At 37.4% G+C, this 25975-nt stretch overlaps 1 protein-coding gene across 5 annotated transcripts in view; it reads left to right on the top strand.

Annotated features, from left to right (window-relative positions):
* The window catches only part of unc5a (unc-5 netrin receptor A), a 294167-nt gene that overhangs the window by 169933 nt on the left and 98259 nt on the right, over positions 1-25975 (top strand). For all 5 annotated transcript variants that reach the window (XM_055179088.2, XM_055179086.2, XM_055179084.2 and 2 more), the window contains exon 3: positions 16700-16843. In XM_055179088.2, coding sequence (XP_055035063.1) covers positions 16711-16843 — 133 coding nt within the window. In that variant the 5' untranslated portion in view covers positions 16700-16710. The remainder of the gene's footprint in view (positions 1-16699; positions 16844-25975) is intronic.

Genomic DNA, 25975 nt, shown 5'->3' with positions numbered 1-25975 from the left:
TTAGTGGAAGAAGATTTTACCATCATGTTTTACACTTTAAGGTAGAGTACCTCTAAACGAACAAGCACAGTATTTGTTCTACCTCATAACTGTGCACTCCTCACTAAAATCATAATTTTTATGTACAGTAAGGTTCATATGGTGTTTCTGTACTTCAGGTAACACAAAGGTCATGGGTTTGAACTAGGGATGCACCGAATTTTCGGCAACCAAAACTATTTGGCCAAAAATAGCAAAAAAAGCATTTGCAGTGTTCGGCTGAAAAAGTGATTTTACGAATCAATCATGATCATTGTTTTTGATGATGCTTTCAAATAGTAGCCAGTGTAGAGTGAGAGCCGTGCACTCCTTATAAATGAAGCAAACATGTTGGCAACGTGTCCGAGAAAGATGCTTATTTGCTTTTTGCGGCTGAATTGTTTTGGTTGGCAGACTTTTAGTGCATCCCTAGTTTGAACCCCAAATTCTAAAAACTATTGGCTTGTTTTAACCCTTGGTTGGGTCAACTATGGACATTTTCTAGGTTAATTTCACCCAATCATTGGGCTTGTCTATATTTCATCCAAACATATATTGAAGCAACCCAGTATTTTTATAGTGAGAGGAACACACATACTTATGAAAAAGTGGACAAAAGGGTTTGCATGAATCTATACGTACATATAATATATGGCAAAATATATATTGTTTATATCAATACATATTACAGTTTAAATATTGTTTTAAAATAGATTTGATAATGAAATAAAAAAAATCTTTCTGGCTTGGATTAAGTAACTTTGCCATTACTTGGGCAACGTATTGGTATGCCTAATGTTTTACATTTTAAATGTTCATATAAATTAACCAAAAATTGTATATTATATCTTATTACTCAGCCCTAAGCCTAGCAGGATGATTATAAAGTGGTGTGTAAGGTAAGAATTTTAAAATATCAGTTTTGTAGTAGAGTCCAACTTGAGTCTAAGTCCAAGATTGTTCCTATTCTCATAATGAGTAATGGGTGTGTTTTGGGTGTAACGTGCAATAAACCAATGAGAGTCTCATCTCTCATCCCCTTTAAAAGCCAGTTTCGCTGGCGCTATATGTCTAATCCCTATTTAGATGACGGACTTTGTAAACTGAAAAATTAAGCGGAGGAAGAAGACCACCAGTTTAAGAATAATGTAAAAATTGTGTTGTTTTCATTTTTAGTGAAATTGTAATTTTTTGGTATTAAAACCTTTAAAAGCCGTTTTCTTTTAGTCATAAAACAAAAAATAGCAGGCTTTTAATTGCTGTAAAATAATTTGCAAATATGCAAGAAAAGGTTTGTACTCTAAAAATACAAACAAGAGATAAAGAATTTACAAACGTGCGGAGAGCCGAAGCGTTTCAGCACTCAGACAGCCCATGGGATTTTTAAAAAGCATTACTTAAAATGGTTTTCATCTCACCATATCCACAGGTACAGAGTCATCATATACAATAAATCCGTATAGCATTTAAAAACATTTAAAAATTGATGCATTTGTTTAAAGCAAAGCATTTATTTACTTATCAGGCAGGCTACTGGTGAAGCAGCTCTTCACGCCTTCTAACGTCTAATAATCGGTCCTCATTTATGTCCAAGAGACTCAATAATAATCTTTTACATTTCAATCCTTTAATCTTTCATATTTAAAAGCGTTTATGTGCTGCTGAGCATTCATGTGTGTGATAAGCAAACCCGCATTATCGCATATTACTAACATGCTCTTTAAATAACAAAAAACATATTGCGCCATAGACTTTTGACCAGGTTTTAGTTGGTCAATGGCGTAGTCTATTTTAGTTGCCTCAAAATAGCAACGCGCCAACTGCGCTTGAACACATCTTGTTTTCAGATCAGAACGCCCATGGGCGCAAAATTGGGCGCAATGCATTTGCTATTTAAACATTGTGGCGTTAAACGTGAAAATGATAATTGCGCCGGGTTGAAACTAGCAAAAGACAATTTAGTCGCGCATTGCCGGGTGTATAATAGGGCCCCAGATGTGGTCCTGAATCGGACTCAACACTCGATCTCTGGTCTTGGTCTCGACTCAGATTAAAAATTATTTCCACTATATCTCATTGTTCTTTCCCTGTAGATGAAGATACACAACAGAGATTGCAGATATCCATATCCCAGAGTTATTCGTCCATCCTGTCAAATAAAGAAATGAAGCGCAAAATCAGAAAAATCTTATGATTCGTGCTGCTTGTCACTCAGGCCTTATCAAACATTTACAATGCAACAAGACATTTAGAGTTTTTATCCATCACCAATCAGGTAAGATGATATTTAATGCAGATAAACACCTGCTCGACTCCCGTCGCTTCATAAATAGATCAGCCGCTGGGAGCCGAGAGAACGGGACGTGACAGCTTAATAGCCCGTAGAGATTTTTGATAGGCAGAGAAACCGAGTGGATGACAGTTTGTGCTTTGTGTGCACTAGCCCTGAGGAACAAATCAGCACAAACCCATTCAGTACTCAAACAAATATCAAAACATACGACTTCTCTTTATCAGCTTGCCAAAGAGGGCAGAGCAGAAAATACACTTCAAAAAAGCACATTAATGCCATAGTAGAACCATTTTTCGGTTCTCCAAAGAACCTTTTAAGTTAATTGCTTACACGTTGCATTAAAGTCAAACTGACTGGACATGAAGCATCTTGGACCATTTGACATCTTGACTGTGGGATGTCAAATGGTCCTCATGGTTTGGTAGTCGGTGCTTGAAGCTATTTGGAATATTTTGGGCAGCACATGGTCTTAATTGGTCCTTAATTTACCTGGAGAGGTACTCTCTGACAGAGATGCCTTCTAGGTTAAATGAAATGGAGCTGTAATGAGTCTGATGTAATTTTTAGGTTTAGCTCTGTAACTAGCAGATGGAGAACTTCTGTGCTTAGTTCTAGCTTTGATAATTTATTACCTGAGGTGTAAATTATCAATGGGAGGAACACCTTCTGCCAAAGCTGATTATAATAATTGTGATTTAAGAATTGAATTGTCTTTTTCACAGGATGAGCTTAACACTTATATACAGGTATTATTTATTTATTCACACAATAAGGTTAATTCACATTTAACTCTGAAACATTAAATATGTTTTTCTTTAAGCTTTTGTTAACAAATATGATACAAGAATAATAAAATAATAAGAATAAATATTGATCCATATCCACCTGTTTCCAAGTAATGTGACGTATTTCCTTTCCGGTCCGATACTTCCGTTTCGTGGGAGCACGCATAAAACATGATTTAAACATTTAATATTTACTACACCTGCCATGTATGAACTAGTTTGAGGTTGAAATTAAGAAGTGGCTTGATATATAAAGATATATTCAATCATTTTGTGTTGTTGATCGGAGGTGATGGGTCTTCAATGTGCAAATATTAAAGCACAGAGACATACCAGTATCTTTACAATGGGAAGGTCAGTCGAGTGTTTGTACATGGGATTTACCAAGACTTTGTGTTTTTAACTTTTCAGGGGCTGGTTTAAAATGTCACAACTGTCCCTCTGGTGTGAGTTTTTTTAAAACTGCAATTTTTAATAGACTTGTTTATGGCGACACGTCGCGCTTCACACGGTCCAACACAGTCCGCAGTATCTTTCTCATTCAAAACATTGTAAGTTATTTGAACAAACCATAATAAACATATTTAACTACTCCATGTATTGAGTATTGTTTTCGTTTTATCAAAATATTATCACATCGCTTCTTACACACTAGCTTATGAAATTATTTGCTTACTTTATAAAGTATTTGCTTTTTCATTTAAAACATAACAAAAGCAAACACATTACGAACTATTATAAACATTAACTAAGCAGATTATGTTGTATATATTCTGTACTTTAATTGCATTTTTGTAGTAATATATAGTAGCAGATTAAATATATCTGCTTATTTTTATCAGCATAATATTAGTTGTTTTTAAACAATTATTGTATTTATTGTTTCTATGAAAGGTTTTACTGGATGGATTTGTAAATACAGATCATGAGTGCATGTGCGCCACATACACATTTAGTTCTTGTGCATGGATTATGGTTAAAAAAAACTTTTTGTAGAGATTTACTGCATTTGTATTAGCTATTATGGCAACCCCTAACTGCACAAATTGTCAGTCTTCTTGGATTTCATAATAAACATTAAACAGCCAGTCAAAACGGCACACTTGTGTCCTTCGCAACAGACTACCATTAGCTTTAGTGGCTCACCGGAAGACATAAACAAGAAAGCTCAAAGATTGCGCCGCCCACATTTACATCAAGAAACAGCTGGATAGCTCAGTGGTAAAGCATTACATTAGGTCGAGCAAATAGGATCAATCCCAGGGAAAACACATACTGATAAAAATAAAATGTTTATGTCGTACATTTATTAATTTAGCAGACGCTTTTATCCAACCTTTTTCACATTGTATTTTAACGGTGTAGCGGAGAATTTTCCCGAATTTTAGTAAATAACGCCTTCTCCACTTTTTAAAAAAATGCAATTGCGCAACTCTCCTGATTGACAACTAGGAGGACCAATAGTCTTGATGATCCACCCGGAAAAAGAAAATCCTCCGCAATACCTTTAAGATCCAACAATAAGCACAAAAAAGTTGTTTTTAAATAATATTGTTAGCAATAAAGTTAAACTAGGGAAAGTTAGGTCCAGCCTGATCTCTCGAGAATTTGTGCACTGTAAAAAAAAGCAGCATGAAGTTAAAACAACTGCAAGTAAATTCAACCTACCTTTTTAAGTTTTGCCTTAAAAAAGTTGATATAACTTATAAATTCAAGTTGAAATTGTTTAACTTAATTTTTAAAAAGAAAGATTAGCTTTACCAATTCTTTATGATAACGTACCAAAAAAATCAAAAGGAGGAGTTACGAACTGCGGGAGGAGCGAATACGAGTCATGCAACACTGTATATAAAACAACTTATGATTTACTACATGTTTGTGTCATTTATATAATGTACTTTCACGCCGATTTCCAACGTAACACAGAAGTCTTACTTACCACATGCAACTCATGACTCGGTTGAGACTTTTCAATGAAATCCAGCGTTAAACAAACACACACAAAAAACTCCTTACATCTAAAAACACACTTTTTTATGCCATTGTTGAGATTGATATAAAACAAAGTTGTCACATAAAGTGATGCCTGTAACTTAGCATCCTCTCCCGCTTATTGACGTGGGGGGCGTGGTTTTCCGGGGGAAGTGCCCATAAAAAGAAGTGATATGTATAGCTTACCCCTGAAATGTCAGCTGAACACATATTCAAAAAAAACTTGAGGAAACCAACTCTTAAACTGTGTTAATAAGTCAGAATGCATATACCGTTAAACCTCTCCTTTAAACATAAACATTTGTCTTGATTTGTTAAAAATGCTGCATATTTTTACTGTGTACGTATTTTACGAGTTGGCTAATTTGTGTGAATTCGTACAAAGTGAATTATACAAAAACATACGATTATAATAAAACAAAAACTAAACCCCAAGTCCCCAACCGTAACCCAAACGTCACTGAGCAAAAGCAAATCGTACAAAAATGTATGAATGTGATTGTACGAATTATTAGGAATTAGCCACCTCGTAAAATATGTAAAAAAAAATGCAATGAGATAGTGTCGTTAAAGTTGATTATTCTAAAGTTGTTTTAATTTCTTTTATGTGACATTAATCAAAATCCGCACATTGCTTAGAGAAAATTATTTATACAGCGTAAATTAGTATGTTATCAGATGTGTGAACGCATTCCTTCAATTAAAACTCTCTCTCTCTGTGTGTTAAAATGACTACATGATCACTGCACACCGACTCCCAAGGGCAATTTGGCATTAAAGTCCAATAACTAACCACAATAAACATTGACATCCCAATATCGTGCTATGTACAGATGAGAGCGTTCTCATTCCAAAAGAAATGAAAAAAAAAATCAATCGGCGGACAGGTGACAAATTACACTTTCGGTACCCTTTACCACCATCTTGTTGAATAATCTTACATAAGAACGTTACGTAAAAGAAACACAAGTACTTTATAGGCAAGAGCGAACTGATTTGTTTGCATGCTCCATTACATAACAGTCAGATCGAGAAACTCATGGTTACAGACGCTTAGCATTTAATTTAATATCAGTCAAATAAAAGTCGACATAAAATCACAGTGTTGCCCGTAATCACCCTCATTCGCTTTCCATGTCACGGCACACTTCGGAGTCCCCGAGTCGTTGACGGATTGACTAGCGTGCGTCAGTTGTTGTAAAGAAATTTCACCTTGATCTGGCATTGGCCCGAACCAGACTGAATTGATTGGTGCCGCAGCCACATGCTGGGTCACCGACCTTAAAAAGTCTATAATAGAAGAGAAGGCGCTGGTGGGGGCCTTGAATGAAGCATTCACAGTAGCAAATAGACGATTCAATCAAATTAGATCTTCAGAAGAAACCTTTAATAACACAAATCCTTGAGCCGAGCCTTGACCCGAAAGCATTCATCGGCGCACGTTGGGGGTCTCCGGATGTGCCGCTCGGTGGCTGATGGATTTAATGTGGCCCGTGAACAGTCCGCCTTCTCTTCTCTTCTTCACAGGCCGCTGCTCACTGAAGTAAACTGAGGATTACAGTATCTTATTAGGGTAGGAAGAGACAGTCGTTCACTGACTCATAGTCCCTGATGGCACACATGGGCCACACATTCAGCTTCATCCTTCATTAAGAATCCATGATAAAATATACACATGTGATGGACCAACACTCATTTTGAAAAGTAAAACATGTGTGTTATTAGATTTAGTGTTTAAAAAAAAGAAAAATATAAACTTCAATTTTTTATGAATGGTATTTGACACGAGACACCTGCAATCACGGATGGGAATATGAAGTTATTACAGTTAAGCAATGGGCATTTTGTACGAGACACCCACGATCGCGGATAAGAAAAGATATTTGATTGTCCGCGATTGCAGATGGGAATCTGAAGATACATGGAATTCATTCTCGCTTCATGAGATGTCTCTGATGCAATAGCCTGTTATACTGCGTTTCTGTATAATATTGATGGTTTATATAGCTGTGGCATCATAACCACGGTGGATTAAATCACTAAAGGCCTAGGTGTACAATACACACCCCACCACTGAATTTGGATCAGTATCACGCAGACCCTTAGTCAAAAATGTGGCTTTCTGAGAGTCATGATAAACTTAAACATTGAGGGGTGGTTTCCCAGACAAAGATTAGCTTAAACCAAGACTAGGCCGTAGTTTAATTAGGAAATATAACTAGTTTTAACAAAATGTCTTACTTAAACCATTACTTGTGTGCATTTTGAGGAAAAATAAAAGCCACTGATGTATTTTAAGATATGTCAGTGCAAGTTGTTTTCAGTTTGGACAGCTCTTACATTTATTTTAGTCTATAAGAAAAGTTTGGTTCCAAAACGCAATAAACGCCTTTTTTATGAGTTACTGCCAAAATCAGTATTGTATCAGGTCAGTATTTCAAAGTAAATTCTTAATTTTACGCAAAATGCAATATCTGCCGTGTTATTCTGTCATGTTTTCTCCCTTTTTCCCAAAACGCAATAAATGCCACTCCTCCTTTTCTGCAGAATGCAATAAATCCGCTTAACCAATCACAGCGCACCATTCCACGCATTGTAAACAAACAATGGCGGTGCATTGAATACACGGACTCCTAGTTTTCCTCATCTTGTACATCGTGATCAAAAAAATAAATAAATAAATAATACTTTAATGGCATTGATAAACCTGTGGCTGATCGCTGTGAAAAATGTTAAGCGACGACATCCCAAGTATAACCGCAGCAATGACAGTGTTCTTAATATGACAAAATAAGTGTTTTGATTAATGCCATTAATGTTTATTTTTTGAATCAGTGTATACCACTACTAAATGAATATAACTTGGCAAATATGAATGCACATTTATATATATTCAATAAATTTATTGCATTTTGTGGAAAAAAAATTTTTATAATACATTTTTGAAAATCAAATGATGGATTTGAATTTTTTATGTTTTTATAACCTAAAGATGCTATGTGTTTGTAACAGAAAATTTTGGTTTTTAATCTTGGTATAAAAAACATTTTTTTTCCGAAATTAGTTAAAATGAATTTATTGCGTTTTGGAATCAAACTCTTCATATATACTCTATGACAAGTTGAATCCCTGTCCGGGAAGCCGCCCCTGAATCTAAGCAAGCATTTATATATTTACATATGAATTAGGCAGATGCTTTTGACTTAAATTGTATCATTACGTTTTTTCCTGGAATCGAACTCATCTCCTTACGTTGCTGATGCAATGCTCTTGCAACTAAGCTACAGATACATACAATATGATAGTCAAGAGTTGGATAGTCACAGTTTTAATGATGTTGTTTGCGTTGCGTGCGTTTGTTTACCTCTCCGGCTTTGACGGTTGTTTCGGGGCTCAGACGACCAGAACCGATAACGGGTAATGAAAATAGCGTAATTCAATGAATGAGAGTGATTTGTTTGTCAAATAACATGGTAAACATTACATTATTCAACACAGTTCAAAACACTAATGCGTTTTAAATGTGTATTTGCCTCTCTAATTCAACGCTAATGATAAACATCGTTATCGCCACCGCCGTGTCTATACAGGTGATGAAAGCAATTATCTTTAAGGTTGAAAGCATTGGAGAGCGACTGCATTCAGTGCAAAGGCAATAGAGAGAAAGAAGCCTTGTCGCTGGTGACGGGCAGACGCTGACCTTCTGACTGATAGTTGTGGGTCTTCATAGTGTAAGTCATTTCCCCCTTAATCTCTGCTACCATTGATGAATCTTAGCTCCTCGTGGTCTAGATTCAGCCTAATTGAATTTCCTTGGTTACAATGAAAACATACTCCAACCTGCCACTTTCAGGCTGAGCCTTTGATAAGCAAATGACCTCCGTGGAATTGAGGTCACCCGCAGCAAAAACAAGAGTGAATGAAGAAAATAAAGTCTCTTCCCCAGACAAGCCCTCGCATCGACTCTCGTGAGAATAAAAACAGCGATGTTGACTTGTCTGTGTTTTGGGGGGAGAAAACACGCTCAGACTTACACACGTGGTCTTTATTTGAAACTTCTTAATGCTGCTTTTTAGCAAAAAAAGTTATTTGTAACACTTGCATTTGAATAGATACCATTCTTGAATAATGCATCTCATTGCCATCTAGTCAAGGAGAACATCTACGCAAAAATGTTGTTGCTTGTGCAGACAGAATACAGATGCTTGCAATTGTCATCATTTGCAGAAACTACAATTACATGACATTTTCCTTGTATTTTTGAAAAATTTCACTGTCAAAATGGTCCACTTTTACACAGATCCACAAAGTCAACTAAATCTGCTGTATTACCTGTGCTAGGACAGTAGTTGGTGACGATACTTTGTAAAGAAACACTACATGCATTTATCGAAGTATGCATTATTCTATACACAGTGGCCAAACCTAGCACCACGAAACATAACAAAGTGTTCAAGCCAATAAACGACAAGAAGGATTTGGGGGTGGGGGCTGGGCGCGTTCATAAAAGCACGGAAAGGAGAGGGAGGGGGAGGAGTTAGCTACGCTCCGTTTGTTTGAAAACAGTTCAAACATCAACAAAAAATGACGTTGCACAGATTCACTTAGAGAGCCTTTAAGCAGTTTCGTATAGATGGACAATGAAATGACCCTGGACTATAAAACGCAAACATTTTGTAAATTTTGTTGGATAGTTTAGTTTAGTTTAGTTATAAAGCACAAATATTACAGCACAATGCTGCCCAAGGTGCTGTACAAAGAATTACTATATTAACGTTAGTCGTAGCCTCAGACCATTTGTCTGGAAACATGAAATTTCAAAGTTGTCCTCTGATTGGTTGAATTATACAGGATTTTCGCAAGATGTGTGTGTCACGATCTTTAGCTGTCCGCCCGAAAACTACCCAAAGCCGTCTGATCGAGGAAGAAAGCTTTCATATTTACATCAGTGACAATATGCTTCATCAAGATCGTATAAATGCCACATTGCAAGGTAATTTAATGTGTTTGCCATTGTTGTTATAAACTTTAGAGACGTTCATGAATGATGGGTGCACACCGGTCTGTTATTTTGTCGACATCTCCAAGTCCTTAAACATGATGCAGCACAAAGCGAAACGTGATTGGTTGCTTTACGTGTCAGTCATATGGCCTCTTGGGCGGTACTTGGCCATTCAAAGCTGTCAGGGTTCCCAGACCTTCAGTAGGAAGCTGCGCAAGACTAGATAAGCGTTAATAAACGTAGTATCTTGAACAGCACGAACACAGTCCTGTTAGCTGCCATTGTTGTTTCGGTTATACTCGCATATACCTATAGACATGCACATGACATCACCGTTGCATTTACGTAGTTTACACATAATCAGTGTTGAGGTAACGCATTACAAGTAATGTGCATTACGTAATAATATTGCTTTATGAAGTAACGAGTAAAGTAACCCCTGAAAGAGATCAATTCAATTCAATTTTATTTATATAGCGCTTTTCACAATTGTTTCTTGTTGCAAAGCAGCTTTACATGAGTAGATGTAGGGGAGAACACAGAAAATCAATAGATAATATAAGAAGTAGAATATAGCGGCTAAGGATAAACCGTAGAAGCGAGCGTAGTAATAATGTAATGTATAAAGTGCTAAGTTAAGCCAAAGTTGGCTGACTCTCCCTGGGACGAAAAAACCCCTAGGAGAAAACCCAGTGGGAAAAACTCCTAGGAGGACAAAAACCCTCGGGAAAATTCATGTATATTTATATATATATATATATATATATATATATAAACACGGTAGAGATAGGAAGCGGGTAAGCGGATTAAACTGGTTCAGCCGGTGGTCGTTGGTCGCGTATCGGCTGGGCATCACATTGAGCAGCCAGTAGATCAGTGGTGTGATGACCTTCACAGCAGCAAGAACCGGGTCTGTTTGTCTCATTGTCCTCGGGGTCGAGGACGAGACAGGGAGAGAAAAACAGAGTTCTATTAGCGTAGGGGCCGTTCGCATGTAATGCAAATGTCATACAGTATTGTGGTTTAAATCAGCTCGGTTCCAGACTGGCTACCTATTGCGGCACTAGTATATTACCCATATGAGGTATGTGAGTGCTTTGTTCTAGACAAAATAACTATTACGGGATAAGTGCATTTACTGGACATTTTATGTGAATGCTTTGTTAAAGAAGAATGTCTTAAGTTTAGCCTTAAATTGATCGACTGTGTCTGATACTCGAACATTGTTTGGTAAATCAGTCCAGAGCTTAGGGGCTAAGAAGGAAAAGGATCTACCACCTTTAGACACTTTTGATATTCTAGGGATAATTAAGTGACCAGAATTTTGTGATCGCAGTTTACGTGGTGGATTGTATTCTGATAGTAATTCTTTAATACACGGGGGTGCTAGGCCATTTAAGGCTTTGTAGGTGATTAGTAATATTTTAAATTCAAGCCTCAGCCAAGAAAAGTAACACAAATGTAACTAAAGGGTAATGTAAGCATTACTTTTCTTGAAAAGTAACTAACGCAATTAGTTACTTTTTTTGGAAGTAACTTAATATTGTAAAGCATTACTTTTAAAAGTAACTTTTCCCAAAACGGCACATAATTTTCAAAAACTTACACTTTGAAACCCGTCTTCAAAAGTTTGCATTTTCAGGACCACAAAACAATAATGTTATGTAAACGAACAGCACAGCGCATACAAACGTTTCTGTTTATGGTTGAAAATGTTGTTGGGGGCAGCACAGTGGCTCGTTGGGTAGCACTGTTGTCTCACAGCAAGAAGGTTCCCAATTCGAGCTCTGGCTAGGTGGCCTTTCTGTTTGGAGTTTGTATGTTTTCCCTGTGTCAGCGTGGGTTTACTCTGGGTACTCCGGTTTCCTCCCACAGGCCAAAAACAAGCAACTGGGTAAATTGGAGAAACTAAATTTCCCCTCCCTAACCTGTGCATGAATAAACTTGTGTATGGATTAACCGGTTCTTGCCATGAATATAGCCATAGGTGCTGAAATGGTGTAAAGAGAGAAAGCAAGAAAACATTGTTGTGTAAACAGCCCCTATGAGAAGGTGAGGAATGGTATGGAAGGGAAAAGGATGATATTGGATAAGGATGATATCATATCCCTGGATTTCATCTTAAAATCCTACCATGATCCTGGAGGTGGAAACTTCTCTCTAAAGAACGGATTATATTGCAAGTTCTCAGGCCTGATCTTTCACATGTGAGGGGTTCAAACACAGGCTCCTAATGAATCACTTAAAATTGTCTTTACAGTAGATTGAAGGTATTGTAACATTTCAATTGAATTGAAACACTTTCTCACTTTAAATGTGTCTTGAGAGCCATTTTGCATTTCTTCTTTTCTAAACGCAAGAACATTAAACATTCTAATAATGCTTGGGAATTGGTTGAACTTTTGATCCGCTATGAAAAATGCATCATAGAGTCCCAGTCATTGCATGAAATGTCTGTTTTTAATAATTTGTTAGATGTCAACATGAAAAAATGAGATGGCTCATGAATTTTTAACAATTAATTTTGAAGATATGCCGCATGTATTGAAAATGGAAACACAAAACACAGCCAAAGCAAGGAGCAATAACTCAGAATTATGATTCAATCACTGCAGGCCTTTTTGTCTTTGAGCTACTAATAAATGTGTCTTCATATTAAAATCATTTCCTCTGTCTGTGTACTGGAAGCAGGTGCTCGCGTGTGACACAGAGTCTACGAGTCAATTATTTTATAGCCGCGTGACCCCTCGGACCCCGAAGGGAGGGCTGCCGCAGCGACCTCGCTCAAGGGCCCACGGGTGAAGATTTTAATGGTGTTCTCAGTCAATGACTTCATACGCGGTTAATTACTAATTATACAAATCAGCATTACGGTATTATCATGGCCTATCATGCAGCTAAATCTGTCATGCAGGAAAAGTGAATTTTCATGCCTGAGAAACAGTATAGGCCGTTTGGCAGGTTCACAAAAGCGAGCGCGGCGGGCTCGGCGGTTTGCCGCAAAGCACGGAGAGAGAGCGTGAGGTCAGAAATCTGGGTAATTGCGGTTAAAAGAAACAAAAACCAATTAATAAAACAATCAGTGCTTAAGATAGCTTTTCCTCTGACGGTTTCTCGACTACGCCCGTTTCCATTGATTGTATTTTACGTTTTAATGCGAAACGATAATTACATTCCCTAAAAAAAATCCATCCTTTCATTGGTCACATATAGCAGCCGCGGCTGATATCAAATTGGTTACGCGTAATTTGAATGAAACACAGCGAGAGCGATGCAATTAAACGCAATTTAGAACGTGCTTATTTTTGTCTGGATTACAGAGATTTGCGCATCGAAGCATATATTTCTGACCCGTTGCAAAAGTGTTTGGAGCCATCAGCAAGGATTAAAGTCCAGACGTGGTGTCGGAGGGGAGAGAGATTGTTAGAGGTCCGTTTTTGATGTTGACGCTCTGAGTTACACTGGAGGCCGGTTTAAATCTAACAGTAATTGCATGTGCTCATAATGTCTGCCAAGATAGTGAGAAACACGCTCTCCACGCTCTCCTCTCAGAGACTCTCTGCCAAGCGGTGATGGATGTGATGTACATTGATTCGTGACAGACAGGTCGGAGCAAGAACCCAAATGGCCAGGAAGATTTGAAAAGATGCTGCATTTATTTGTGCCGGCTGACCGCACCATGACTAAATGCAGAATGCAGTTATTGGAGTTGTTTAACGCCTGTTATGATATTAAACGCTCGACCGGTCGTGTTGGTACTGCAGAAATCAGCGTTTCGGAAGCAAGCAAGCTGCATTGCTAAGGATTTTTGGGGTTGGAGTTAAAGTAGCTTCGATTAAAATGTACAGATGATGCCCCAAAATAGTTTATTATGCAGAAATATGTTTGACGTATGTGACCGTGCTGTGAAAATCCAGTTAAAGTAATTTTTTGTGATTTACTGTTAATGTAAAGAACATTTTGTAAAAATTTATATCTTTAATATCGACTGCGTAAGATATTGTTAAGATTAAATGCACATATGATGTATCGATTCAAAATGTATGTCGTGCTAGATTTTGAAACCCAGTCCTTGTTTGTAAGAATGCAAATTAGATATAAGAAAGCAAAAAAGGGAGTGAAAGTGATAAACTGGGTTGGATGGAGGGATAATCAGGCTTGGGTGGGAGAAAAGGAGATCATGTGAGAAATTAGATGGAAGGTGGATATGTTGAGGGGGATGTGGACATCTTCAAGGTCATGCTTTCGTATCTGGGAAGATAAAGAAAAGAAAAATGATCTTTGTCCAACCTCCAGCCCCATTCTCAAAACAAGCTTCATTATGCGTTACACATATTCTGTTGTTGGTGTCGGATGACTCTGATGATGTTCATTCATAATTGTCAGCTGAAAATAAATCATTTTGTTGGATGATTGTACAGCCGTATTTGTCTGACAAATTATTGCTTTTTTCTTGTCCCCTTTGAATTTTTATTTTCAGAAGATACCCTTGATAGAGGATAGTTAGGATAATCCTCAGCTGCTCATTTCAGAATGGAGGGCATATATTGAAGAACCAGGAAAAATATCTCCCACTGAAAGCTCACATTAATATTTATATCTGTTTATTTATTAATCCACCCAAGACATCATATTAGAGGTTGGGATTTGAGAAAACAAAACCTGGTTTTGCTTGCCGCAAACTTCTTGTATTTAGGAAGTAATGATTGTGATGTTGTCTATTAATCATGTGTCAGTACTTTATAAATATCACGACCAATATGTACGATTTTTTCAAATAAAATAAAAAAAACTGCCAGCAAAGGTCAAGTTCACATTATTTATATAGCATGTTTACAACAGCCACAAGACAGTACTTTCTGTTATCCCTCCATCCAGATTTAGCACAGTGTCTCATATATTTCGTTTCCATGCGTCCACTTACATTTGAACAATGTTTGAGTTTGTAAACAAATCTTAATCCGAAGTGTGTAGTCTGCTGTGGTCGCACGTGTAGGCTAAACTGCACAAGCCATGAGCATATTACGTGATAGCAAATATATAAATGACTTCAGTAATATTATCCTCCTCCAGTCGGTCTTTCATTGTTCTTCTGAGGTAACGTTAAAGATGAACGCTTCTTTACTCTTCCTCATTGTCCGGACATAACTAAAGATCTTCCTTACGTGCGTGTGTGTGTGTGTGTGTGTGTGTGTGTGTAATATTTATCATCCAAACATGCAGTAAAAGTCTTTAAATCTGATTAAACTTGATGCTTTGTTTGTCACTTTTTGAACTGTTCGCCTAGTCATTACCAAATGAATGGCGGGTTCCGCCTGTGGGCGTGACCTCATTACAGATAATGATGTCAGCCAGGAAAAACAGTACTCTCTTTACTTCAATACAGAATATATAAACAGACAATATTTGTTTTCGGCTATAATTAGTTTGTTTAAAAGTAGACATTTCAGGCTTTCTTTGGATATGTGTATCATGTTTGTGCAACAAGTATTCGTTTTAAATAATTTTTGTAACGTGTTTTGAGAGACAGTGATGTCTGAATGCGCACTTGACAATAAAACAAAGATTTGTTGTTATTGTGAATGTACACAAATTAAAGAAGACCCTTTACTTTTCAAATGATGTATAACACGTAAGCGTATGATTACTAATGATGGAGTGTTTAAAGGTGTAGTGTGTAGATTATAGTGGCATCTAGCAGTGAGATCAGTCCACCGTTCACCGAAACGCATAGAGAAGCTACGGTAGCTGCCACAGGACAAACATGTTGTTTAAGACAAAATGCAGTAGTGCCAAAACGCACCGTAAAAACATGGCGGCACAAAATGGCGACTTCCATGTAAGGAGACCTGCGGTGTATGTAGATAAAAATGTCTCATTCTTAGGTAATAAACACATAAAGTTCATTATGTAAGGTCTTTATCGCTGATAATATAGTTATGTAGATTTAATTGCATTTCTGTCAAGAAAATCCTTATAAATGTTACATACTGCACCTTTAAGTTGATTTTGCTTTAATGAAAAGAAAACAGGTCAAAATGCAGCACCACGTTTTTGGACCCCAGAGTGTTAAAAAAAATGTGCAAATTTATACCTGTTCAAATGCTTACTAATGGCATTTTTATCATCAAGCTACATCATTGTTGTTGTTAAGCAACTTTTAATAGTAAAAATTACAAACTGTACCTTTAACCAAGCCACAGTCCTTTTTTTTTTTAAATACTATGTCATTGCAAATTGCTGTGATTTTTTTTGCAAAAGTTTGCAGCTCTTGCACAAAGTTAACTTTTACACTTCCATGAAAAGTTAGGCAGCTGCTGGAGTATGATGAATTGTCCATTATTGCCGCAGGTTTGCCATCACTGCATAAAAGTAATGATAGTTCACCACATGACTATTTGTAGAAGTGTCCACGTTTACCGTCCATAGTTGCCAAAGGTTTGCATCATTGTGATGAGCTGCACACTTCTGGCAATCACGCTGCCACAAATTAACTGGAAATTACCAAGGGGCAGCAGACAGACTGACCTCTGATCAGGTCTCTCTGTCAGCGGTGATATGTTTGGACCTTTGAGCTGAGCGTGTTTGCTGTGTCTGGTTTTGTCCCAGGGCTGCCGGTGATGCAGGTGAAGATTGACATCTCCAGACAGCAGGTGGAGAAGATCTTCGGCCTGGAGGATTACTGGTGTCAGTGTGTGGCCTGGAGCACTACGGGAACCCAGAAGAGCCAAAAGGCATATGTGCGCATTGCATGTGAGTTCAGCTTCGGTGTTGTTCAGTAAAAATATTTGGATTTTTTTGAGATGCGCGATATTACATTTTCCACCGATAGCAGATTATTCAGACTGATATCTGCCGATACCGATAGTTTGGTGGTTATATTACTTTGCATTAATTAGATTCTGAAGATTACATTTTCTAAATGTTATTTATTCAAATAATGATCATTAATATTGAAAATTCAAACAGTGATTTTTTTTTCATTTTCTATACACAGGACTCAAATTTATTGCATTTTGATTGACAGGATATATCGGCCATGACTATTGGCTGTTTTTAAACTAACGGCCAATAGCTGAATTTTTTTTTATCAACCGATACCAATTATTGGCTGATATATCGAAGCTTCTTTTTTTGTTAGGTATTGGATATGGTTACAATATAATGGAGCCTTAAGTGTCTTATCACACAAACCAGTTAGAAAAATTTAATTAAATTCAATTTTATTTATATAGCACTTTTCACAATTGGTGATTGTTTCAAAGCAGCTTTACATTAATAGAAGCAGTAAAAAGCACAGAAAATCGACAGATAGCACAACATAATACACGATAGCACAAGCAGCTAAATTTGCTGCGGCTATGAATCAACATTATAAGCGAGCGTATTACTAATGTAACGTAGAGAAGACGGTGCTAAGTTAAGCCCAAGAAGGCTGCCTCCCCGGGTTGAAAAACCCCCTAGGAGAAAAAAAACCCGGACTTTTTAGCCGGGGAAGTAAAAAAAGTCCTAGGAGGGAAAAACCCTTGGGATATATATATATTTATATATACATTTAAACGGATAAGGAGAACCAAGGTTTCATTCAAGATAAAACCACTGTATAGCCGAACCAATTTTATCACATATTAAGCACAGTAAACAGTTTAACTATGGCATTTTTGTGGCAGAACCATTGTTTTGCCTTTAAAGGTATAGTTCCCTTTGACCCCCATAGTGTTTGTTTTTCCTACTATGAAAACCAATAGGTACCTTCAACTGTCTGTCTACCATCATTTTTTTTTTAAAGAAAATGAAAAGAATTTTCATTTTGACCACACAAAATGTATTTATTTTCCAATTTTAAAAATGATTATTGATGGAAAGCACACAGTTGACCGAACCCTTTGACTCTCATAGTGTTTGTTTTTCCTACTATGGAAGTCAGTGGGTACCTTCAACTGTCTGCTTACCATCATTTTTTTTTTAAAGAAAAATAAAATAATTTTCATTGAGGGGTGAAATATCAATTTAAGCACATACTCTTTAACCAATCAGCATTAAGGACTATAATTTTCAATATAGAAATTTAAGCATGTTTTGGATATGCATTTTTGTGTGTGTTTTTAGTGTGCTAAACAACACAGAAGTGCTGACTTTTACAGTAATTTGGTGTGTTATGCCAATCAATCTTAGCACTTATGTTGCATTTTCCTCAAGGCTTATTGATTAAGTTGGTTTTATATGATTTATTCAATGTTTGATTGGAAAAGTTTGATCAAGAGCAGCCTGTGGCAAGGAAATCTGTTAATCTGAAATGTAACACTTAGTAATTGCCTCGAGAGGCTGTGCGGTTTTGATATCTGTGTGCGATAAAGTGATTAAACACCAAAAAAGCACACAGAACAAACATCAGCAGAAATCTGAGCAGGAGACCTTCTCGCTTTTAAATAATGTCTAAAGGACGAACATTTGTGTCTGATCCGGTGATCAAAGCACCCTGTGATTTAATTGTGAATCATCTCAGTGTGGCGCTTATAAATATTCTGAATAAATATCGCTCAGCTTCACATTCACCTTATAGTTCACTTGAAAACATTTGCTACAACTTATATCCTTAACCATACTTCCCCAAACAAGCAGTGACCAGGAGTAGGGCTGTCACAATGGCTATGTTTACATGCATACAATTTTGTGAATCCGACTGTATGTACTATGATTGAAGGTTCGACGATAGAGTTTACATGCGCCCTAAACATTGCAATCTGATTAAAATGTTCGTTTACATGTACATTCTATATATTCCGAACCGAACATCTACGCAAGCGCACAGCCAGGGTTGCCACATCCACGTATCAAAACCATCCGAATGAACGTTCAAAACTAGCCCAAAAGCTCCCCAATGATTATTCACAGCTCAAATACCAATAACTAAGCAACAAAATAATTTAATCTTTAACCCGCAGAAAAAAACAATAGCCCAAATCTAAATTCGAAAAAAAGCAGAGGACTTGGCAACGCTACGCTGCGGACAGCATCTCTCGTTGAGTTCACGCTTTATCTATGGATAAAAGTCAAAACAGTTGTTCTTAAGAAGTTTTCAGGTAATGAAAACACACTTTTCAAAAGGCACAACGCCATTTTATTACTTTAAGTAGCCTAATGTTTTAAAAGTACACACGCTGCAGAATTTAGTAAATCGCGTGACCTCATTAATGCTACCTTAATAATGCGTGATGCTATTGCCTTGCTATCGCATGTTTCTGTGACGAGAATGTAATATAAGAGGTAAATATAACACGTGAACTTGGAGCACAATTCTTATGCGCATGTGCACAAGGTATTTTTGCATCCGATTTAGAAAAATACTACAATTCACGCATTTACATGCATACTTTTCTCCTGCTGATTGGATCACAGATCAGAATAGACCACCCCCTTCAATACGATCCATATTTGCATCCGATCGTCCTCAATCATATTGATAATTGATTAAATAATTGTCTCATCGCGATAATTTCAGATCACCGCAATGATTGCACATCTCTCTAAAAAACACAAGGGGGAGCAGCAGCGCATGTAAACACGAGACAGTATCAGATTACTTTAAATATGTGTTATGTGTATTAATATAGAATATAATTAGTATATAATATATAAATAATCACAACGTGTGAAAATTATTTCATAACAAAGAAAAAAATTATGAGAATTAAATGTCAAAGCAATAAAATAGACAATTAATCGTCATAATAGTCACAATTTATTAGACAATTAACCGTCAGCAAAAATTCACAACCATGACATCCTTAACCAGGAGCAGTCAAGTTTAAATTACAAAAAACTTTGACATAAATATACGCCATGCAACTTCTGTAGTTGGCATTTGATGGGTTTGTGTTAGAGAAAAAGACTGACATGTAAATTACTATTCACTGAAAGTGTTCCCCTCTACAGCTACTCGCAAATCTCACATGCTTTATGTATATCCGAATATGTTTCCAGTTTTGACATCAGTGACGCCGAACCGCTGGTTTCTCGTGGCCGATCGTGATGATTTTCATATGCTTAAAGGGAAATTCCGCCCTAAAACGGAATTTAGGGTGTTTTTTCGTTGTTAACGAGTCAAACTTTCATTTAAAAGCATATTTATGACTGAAGAGCAACATTTAAGATATTTAAGATGTTCGTTTTCTGGTAAACTGGCTTTGAATGGGAGTGAATAGGGCATGTCGCATGAGTGCACAAAATCTCTATTTTTACAACACTAAGAAGGCTCGACACAACGTGATACTTTACTCGAAGTATCACGTGGGTCTCTACACATGAACGCGAGCATTGAGAACATTGTTTGTGTACACAGATTTTAGTAAAAGCGAAAAGTTTGGAACAACTTACCGTGCTGTTAAACTGCGTCCCGCCGCCATATTGCCAGTCATGAGCAATCGATTTCAGAATGCGATTGAATGGACTCCATAGGACGCTACTTTTTCAACTACAGGGTCAATATTGTTTTTCACTTGAGACAAAACAACAAATTATCCGTGCATTTATATGGAACTATGCTTTAGGAGCTATCCATCTTTACTCTCCTTCCTCCTTATGTCGCATTCTGAGATCGATTGCTCATGACTGGCAAGATGGCGGCGGGACGCAGTTTAACAGCACGGTAAGTTGTTCCAAACTTTTCGCTTTTACTAAAATCTGTGTACACAAACAATGTTCTCAATGCTCGCGTTCATGTGTAGAGACCCACGTGATACTTCGAGTAAAGTATCACGTTGTGTCGAGCCTTCTTGGTGTTGTAGAGGTGGAGATTTTGTGCGCTCATGCGACGTGCCCTGTTCGCTCCCATTCAAAGGCCAGTTTACCAGAAAACGAACATCTTAAATATCTTAAATGTTGCTCTTTAGTCATAAATATGCTTTTAAATGAAAGTTTGACTCGTTAACAATGAAAAAACACCCTAAATTCCGTTTTAGGGCGGAATTTCCCTTTAAGCACATATGAGTCAAGCTATCATATGACATCAGAAGGTATGATGGATGCACACGAGCCATATATGGTGTATTTATAATAATGCCTTTACTTTTAGCTTGACAACATACTTTCAGAGCGGTCAAAAAACCTTTTGTGTTCTAAAAGGTTAAGTAAATACGGACAGATTTTTATTTTATTTATCACCTTTACAAATGCTGTAAGAAACCTTTCTGTATTTCCCTCAATGTCAAGACAGTGTCATCTAAGGACTCGATGGCCATCTAATCCTTTGTGCCGCTTTGATTCCCATTTAATTAAATTGAATGTCAAAAACCCCTCTTCACCTCTTGATGTTTGCTAAGGGCTGATAGGTGAGGACAGGCATGATATCTGTTTTGAAGAATTAAATGACTTGCGGTGTCGGCCTGACCGAGAGAAAAGACTACAGATTAGCTCCGTCTCAAAAACTCAATTGTCTACACAGGCAGCTGTCTACTAAGGCAGAATTAACTTATCACAACTTACAAATGTAAATATTTTATTCTCTTCCGGGAAAAAGGAAGAATACACTGCATCACACAGATTTTCGTCCAATCATGTGCTCTCTAGAATAAGAAAGGCCCTCCCCCTAACACAACTCGCAACCAATAAATTGCGTTTACAGCTGCGACAACGTTTATCAGCTATTTATAAAAGTTGCCCTTTACATTTTTACGTGCATCAGCTCAAGAAATCTCTGTTCAAAAGCTTATCTTTGCCATAACAAATACAAATGCTTATGCAAATGTTGTTTTGAAATTGTACCATCCAACGTCAGCCCCCCATCAAGAGTAATGCAATTTTGATGGCAAATACAATTCGGCTCGCATCAACACCTGTCCCAGGGGTTTTAGGTAGAGTGGGTGGTCGCGTGGATACCACAGTCTTAGCGTGGTATCGGGTGAAGATAATACAATTTCTTTTAGTGGATGTTTTGCCTGGGGGCTACAGACAGCCATTCTGTGAAGCAGCCAAGCAGGGTGTAATAAGCACTTGGGTATATGATATGGATCCTTCTTAGAGAGAAAGCTCGGATGAAATGTACCCAGTCCAAACTAAGCCCTGAGTCACATATTACTCTCCACACACAAAAGACATTATGGAATATGACATGGGAAATATTAAATTAAATGTCTCTGTCAGTTTACTTTCTTGGTGATGTTTGTAAATGTGAAGAGCTCCTCTTAACCTTCAGAGGTTTTTTGTCAAAATCCAGATTACAAATTGGATAAGAAAAAAACAGACTGTAAAAAACATGGATAATGTGGCTCCATAGGCTTCCACTGTAAAACAAAAAACAAAAAAACAAATCAAGTCGTCACACCCCTTCTTAATAGCATAATGACTATAGCTTAAAACCAAACCTATAAAAAATACATCAACATGATAAGAAATAACAAAAATAATGGAAACAATCATTGGGAAAAAATATTTGATGTGTAATTTGATTTTTAAGTTTGTGTGGAGAGTGCGTGGACTTTGACCTAGACTGTAGCCAATCATAGGGGGGGGGGTTGAAATGTTTTGGTTTTACTTTTTGGGACATGCGTGGCACACCTGGAAAAAAACAAATGAGATTCCTTTATACGGACTACCGGCACATCCGGGAACTTGACTGTAAATTTCGTCCCCGCCCCCTTTTGGGGGATAAAAAAGCAGCCCCTCCATTGGCCTCCATTCAAAATAGCGGAACAAAGCAACATTTTTACACAGCCGGCAGGCGTAAATAACTTATGAAATCACTCAGATTAAACATGTTGAGTATTTATCTGTCCACCCTTCCTGCCATAGAGCCCGAAAGATACATTAACACATTTAATTTGGTCAATATAAAAACATGTTCCTTTCATTCTCACAGCGTCAAATTTTATGTAACAACGCCATCCAGTGATTGCTGGAAATATCGCTAAGCCAGTTAGTTGTATGACTCGACGGAAAAGTGCACTCATTACTCTAAATATAAAGCCAATAAATACTAAGTAACTTTCAAATACGAAGTAAAATCATTCACTTGCTTCCCTGTTGACTCGACGAGGCACGAGCAAATGTCCGGGCAAGACACCTCCGGCCAATAGGGAGCGCTGCCACACAAATCCGACGCCGGGAGAATGAAAGAGACACGTCTCCACACCGACCAAACTAAATATGTCAATGCATCTTTCACGCTCCATGGCCGGCAGGGTGGACAGATAATTACTCAACATGTTTAATCTGAGTGATTTCATAAGTTATTTAGGCCTGCCGGCTGTGTACGAAGGTTGCTTTGTTCCGCTATTTTGAATGGAAGCCAATGGAAGGCCTAGTCTGATTTCCCCCAAAAGTGGGCGTGAACCTGTTCAGAGACATTCTATGACGTTGCGCCGGTTGTGCGTATTGTTACATTTTGATTTTTTACCCTGGGCTTAAGCTTAAAGGCGGGGTGCACGATCTCTGAAAGCCAATGTTGACATTTAAAATCACCTAAACAATGCATCCGTCTCCATTGACTTTGTATTGCGAGAGGCTGCCTCCTTGTCATTTTATAACAAAAAACAGAATAATGCCTAAAAGCTGCTGTGTGACAGAATGTACAGATAACAAGCCATAAAACCCAGAAATTAATTTTTATAAGCTGTCGACCCCAAAAAACGAGCGTTTAAAGACACAAAAGTGGAAACAGGCAACTTTTCATAGTACTACTATTAGTTAAACTGCGCCCACTAAGGGGAAACGTATAGTCGGTGATGCACCTTTTTCTCCTTAAAGGCTGGGTTTTACAGCTCGACAGCTTATAAAAATTTATTTCTGTTTTTTTTTGGGCTTGTTAGCTGTACATCTTGTCACACAGCAGCTTTTAGGCATTATTCTAATATTTTTTTGTTATAAGCCAGAAATGACAAGGAGGCGGCCTCTCTCAATACAAAGTCAATGGAGACGGTGGGATTGTTTTCCCCCCGGTGGGTGTGGTTTTCAAATTTGCATAACTGCGTTCGGTCTCTATAGAATCTGGACCTTCTTTTGATAGGTCCGCCCCACACATACGCAACCCAGGCAACGATGTCGGTTAGTAGACACGCCCCTTACTGCTGATTAGCTACAAGTATGTTTTGGTACCCTTTTTCTCACAAATCATGCACCCTGCCTTTAATGCTCCATTCACACTGATCATAACTGAATTGCTGGATGTTGCCAAATGTATGTTGTGATTGCAGTGGCTTAAAATTGGGCATATTGTTTAAAAATCTGTAAAAATAAGACATAATTATATATTCACAATATATAAATTTTTTGATGCAAACAAACTGCCTTTATGGAGGAAAAAAGAATTAGGAATGAATAGCATCAATAGTATAATGAGCATAATGAATTGTTATCAATTTATGAAACAAACTTACTGCTGACAGTTTCTGACACTATGCATATTTTAAAAATGTATTCCTGTATGTAACGTATACAGGAACGTGCTAAGTTAAGCCAATGTTGGCTGACTCTCCATGGGATGAAACCCCCCCCTAGGAGAAAAACCCTGTGGGAAAACTCCTAGAAGGAGAAAAACCCTTGAGAGAGATACTTATATATTTATAAATATAAACACGATAGGGATATGAAACGGGTAGGCGGATTAAACTGGTTCAGCCGGGCTTTAGTAGGGCATTCAGTAAGGATGTCACTTCTGATTGAAATTCAGCCTGTATACTGCAAGTAAGGGAACATTTCCCAAATAAAATTATCAAATCACAAAAGAAAACGTGTTACCATAAAGGACCACAGCATAACACTAACTATTACCATGTTTTTATTTTAATTTTTTTACTTAAAATGTAACCACCTTGTTTATAGTTTAGATTGCATATAGTATAGTGCAAATACTATGGTACATTAATATTGTAGTCATCAGTGCCATGTTTTTACGATTATCATAGTGGATAACACTTAATGTCAATAGTCCACTTTAAACTTTAATTTACTAACTATAATTAAAATAACTTTGCTACTTCTTGTCAACTACCAGCCATTAGATTATTAGTGGACTGTCTGCTTTATATCTGCTAACACGGTTTTGTGATGATGTTCAACAAATAATCTAGGGGACTGGAAGTAACTTTTTTCTACTGTGTCCCGATCATGTTATGCATAAAAATATTTAATATAAATGAAAACATGTGAATTTAGTATGTGGGGTCAGAAGTACATGTCATTAACTCAGGACACGGCTCACAGTGGCTGCTCATCCGAGGAGGCGCAAATTCAAAATAAGTGTTCGGAGTGTCATATGTGTTGCTTGGGTTTTCAAAATATGTGTTTGTTGCCTGTTTCTAATAAAAGAGATGCTGACGTTCACAAATACACTCAAGACACTCCCTTAACACTAAACTCTGATTACGCATGAGATTATGCGAGTATCTGGCAAACCTGAGCATCCCTTTTATCATATTCCCTTTAGACGCATGCACTTTAGACGTGATGCACACAGGATCTCTCGATGCGCAGAACACATATTTTGAAAAAAGGAATCACACGCATGACAGGCTACATACATGTTGTGACAAACTTCGCATCGAGCGTCCTCGAAAAAAGTAGTCACCGGCCGCCACTGGTATATATATATATATATTTATTTATTTATTTATTTATACAACAGTTCTTTCTGGTTCTCGAATCTGATTGGCTAAGAGGCGTGCAATATTATACTGATAACGGCACAGTAACCGCTTCACCTTTCGTATCATTCCGCCACCTAGTAAATGGAGGTCCTCTAAACAGGCTCATCTCTGAATGGAAAAACTGCACCCACACACGGACACACACAAACGCGTGAATCACGTTTTGAATCACTCTTCGTGTGTCTCATTAGTTCACTAGCTCATAAATCAGTCTGTGAATCCCCAATCGGAAGTTATTATTCCG

Source organism: Misgurnus anguillicaudatus, chromosome 16 (genome assembly GCF_027580225.2).
Source record: "Misgurnus anguillicaudatus chromosome 16, ASM2758022v2, whole genome shotgun sequence".
Lineage (NCBI taxonomy): Eukaryota > Metazoa > Chordata > Actinopteri > Cypriniformes > Cobitidae > Misgurnus > Misgurnus anguillicaudatus.
The sequence above is the reverse complement of the archived record's forward strand: the minus strand, read 5'-3'. Positions and strand labels throughout refer to the sequence as shown.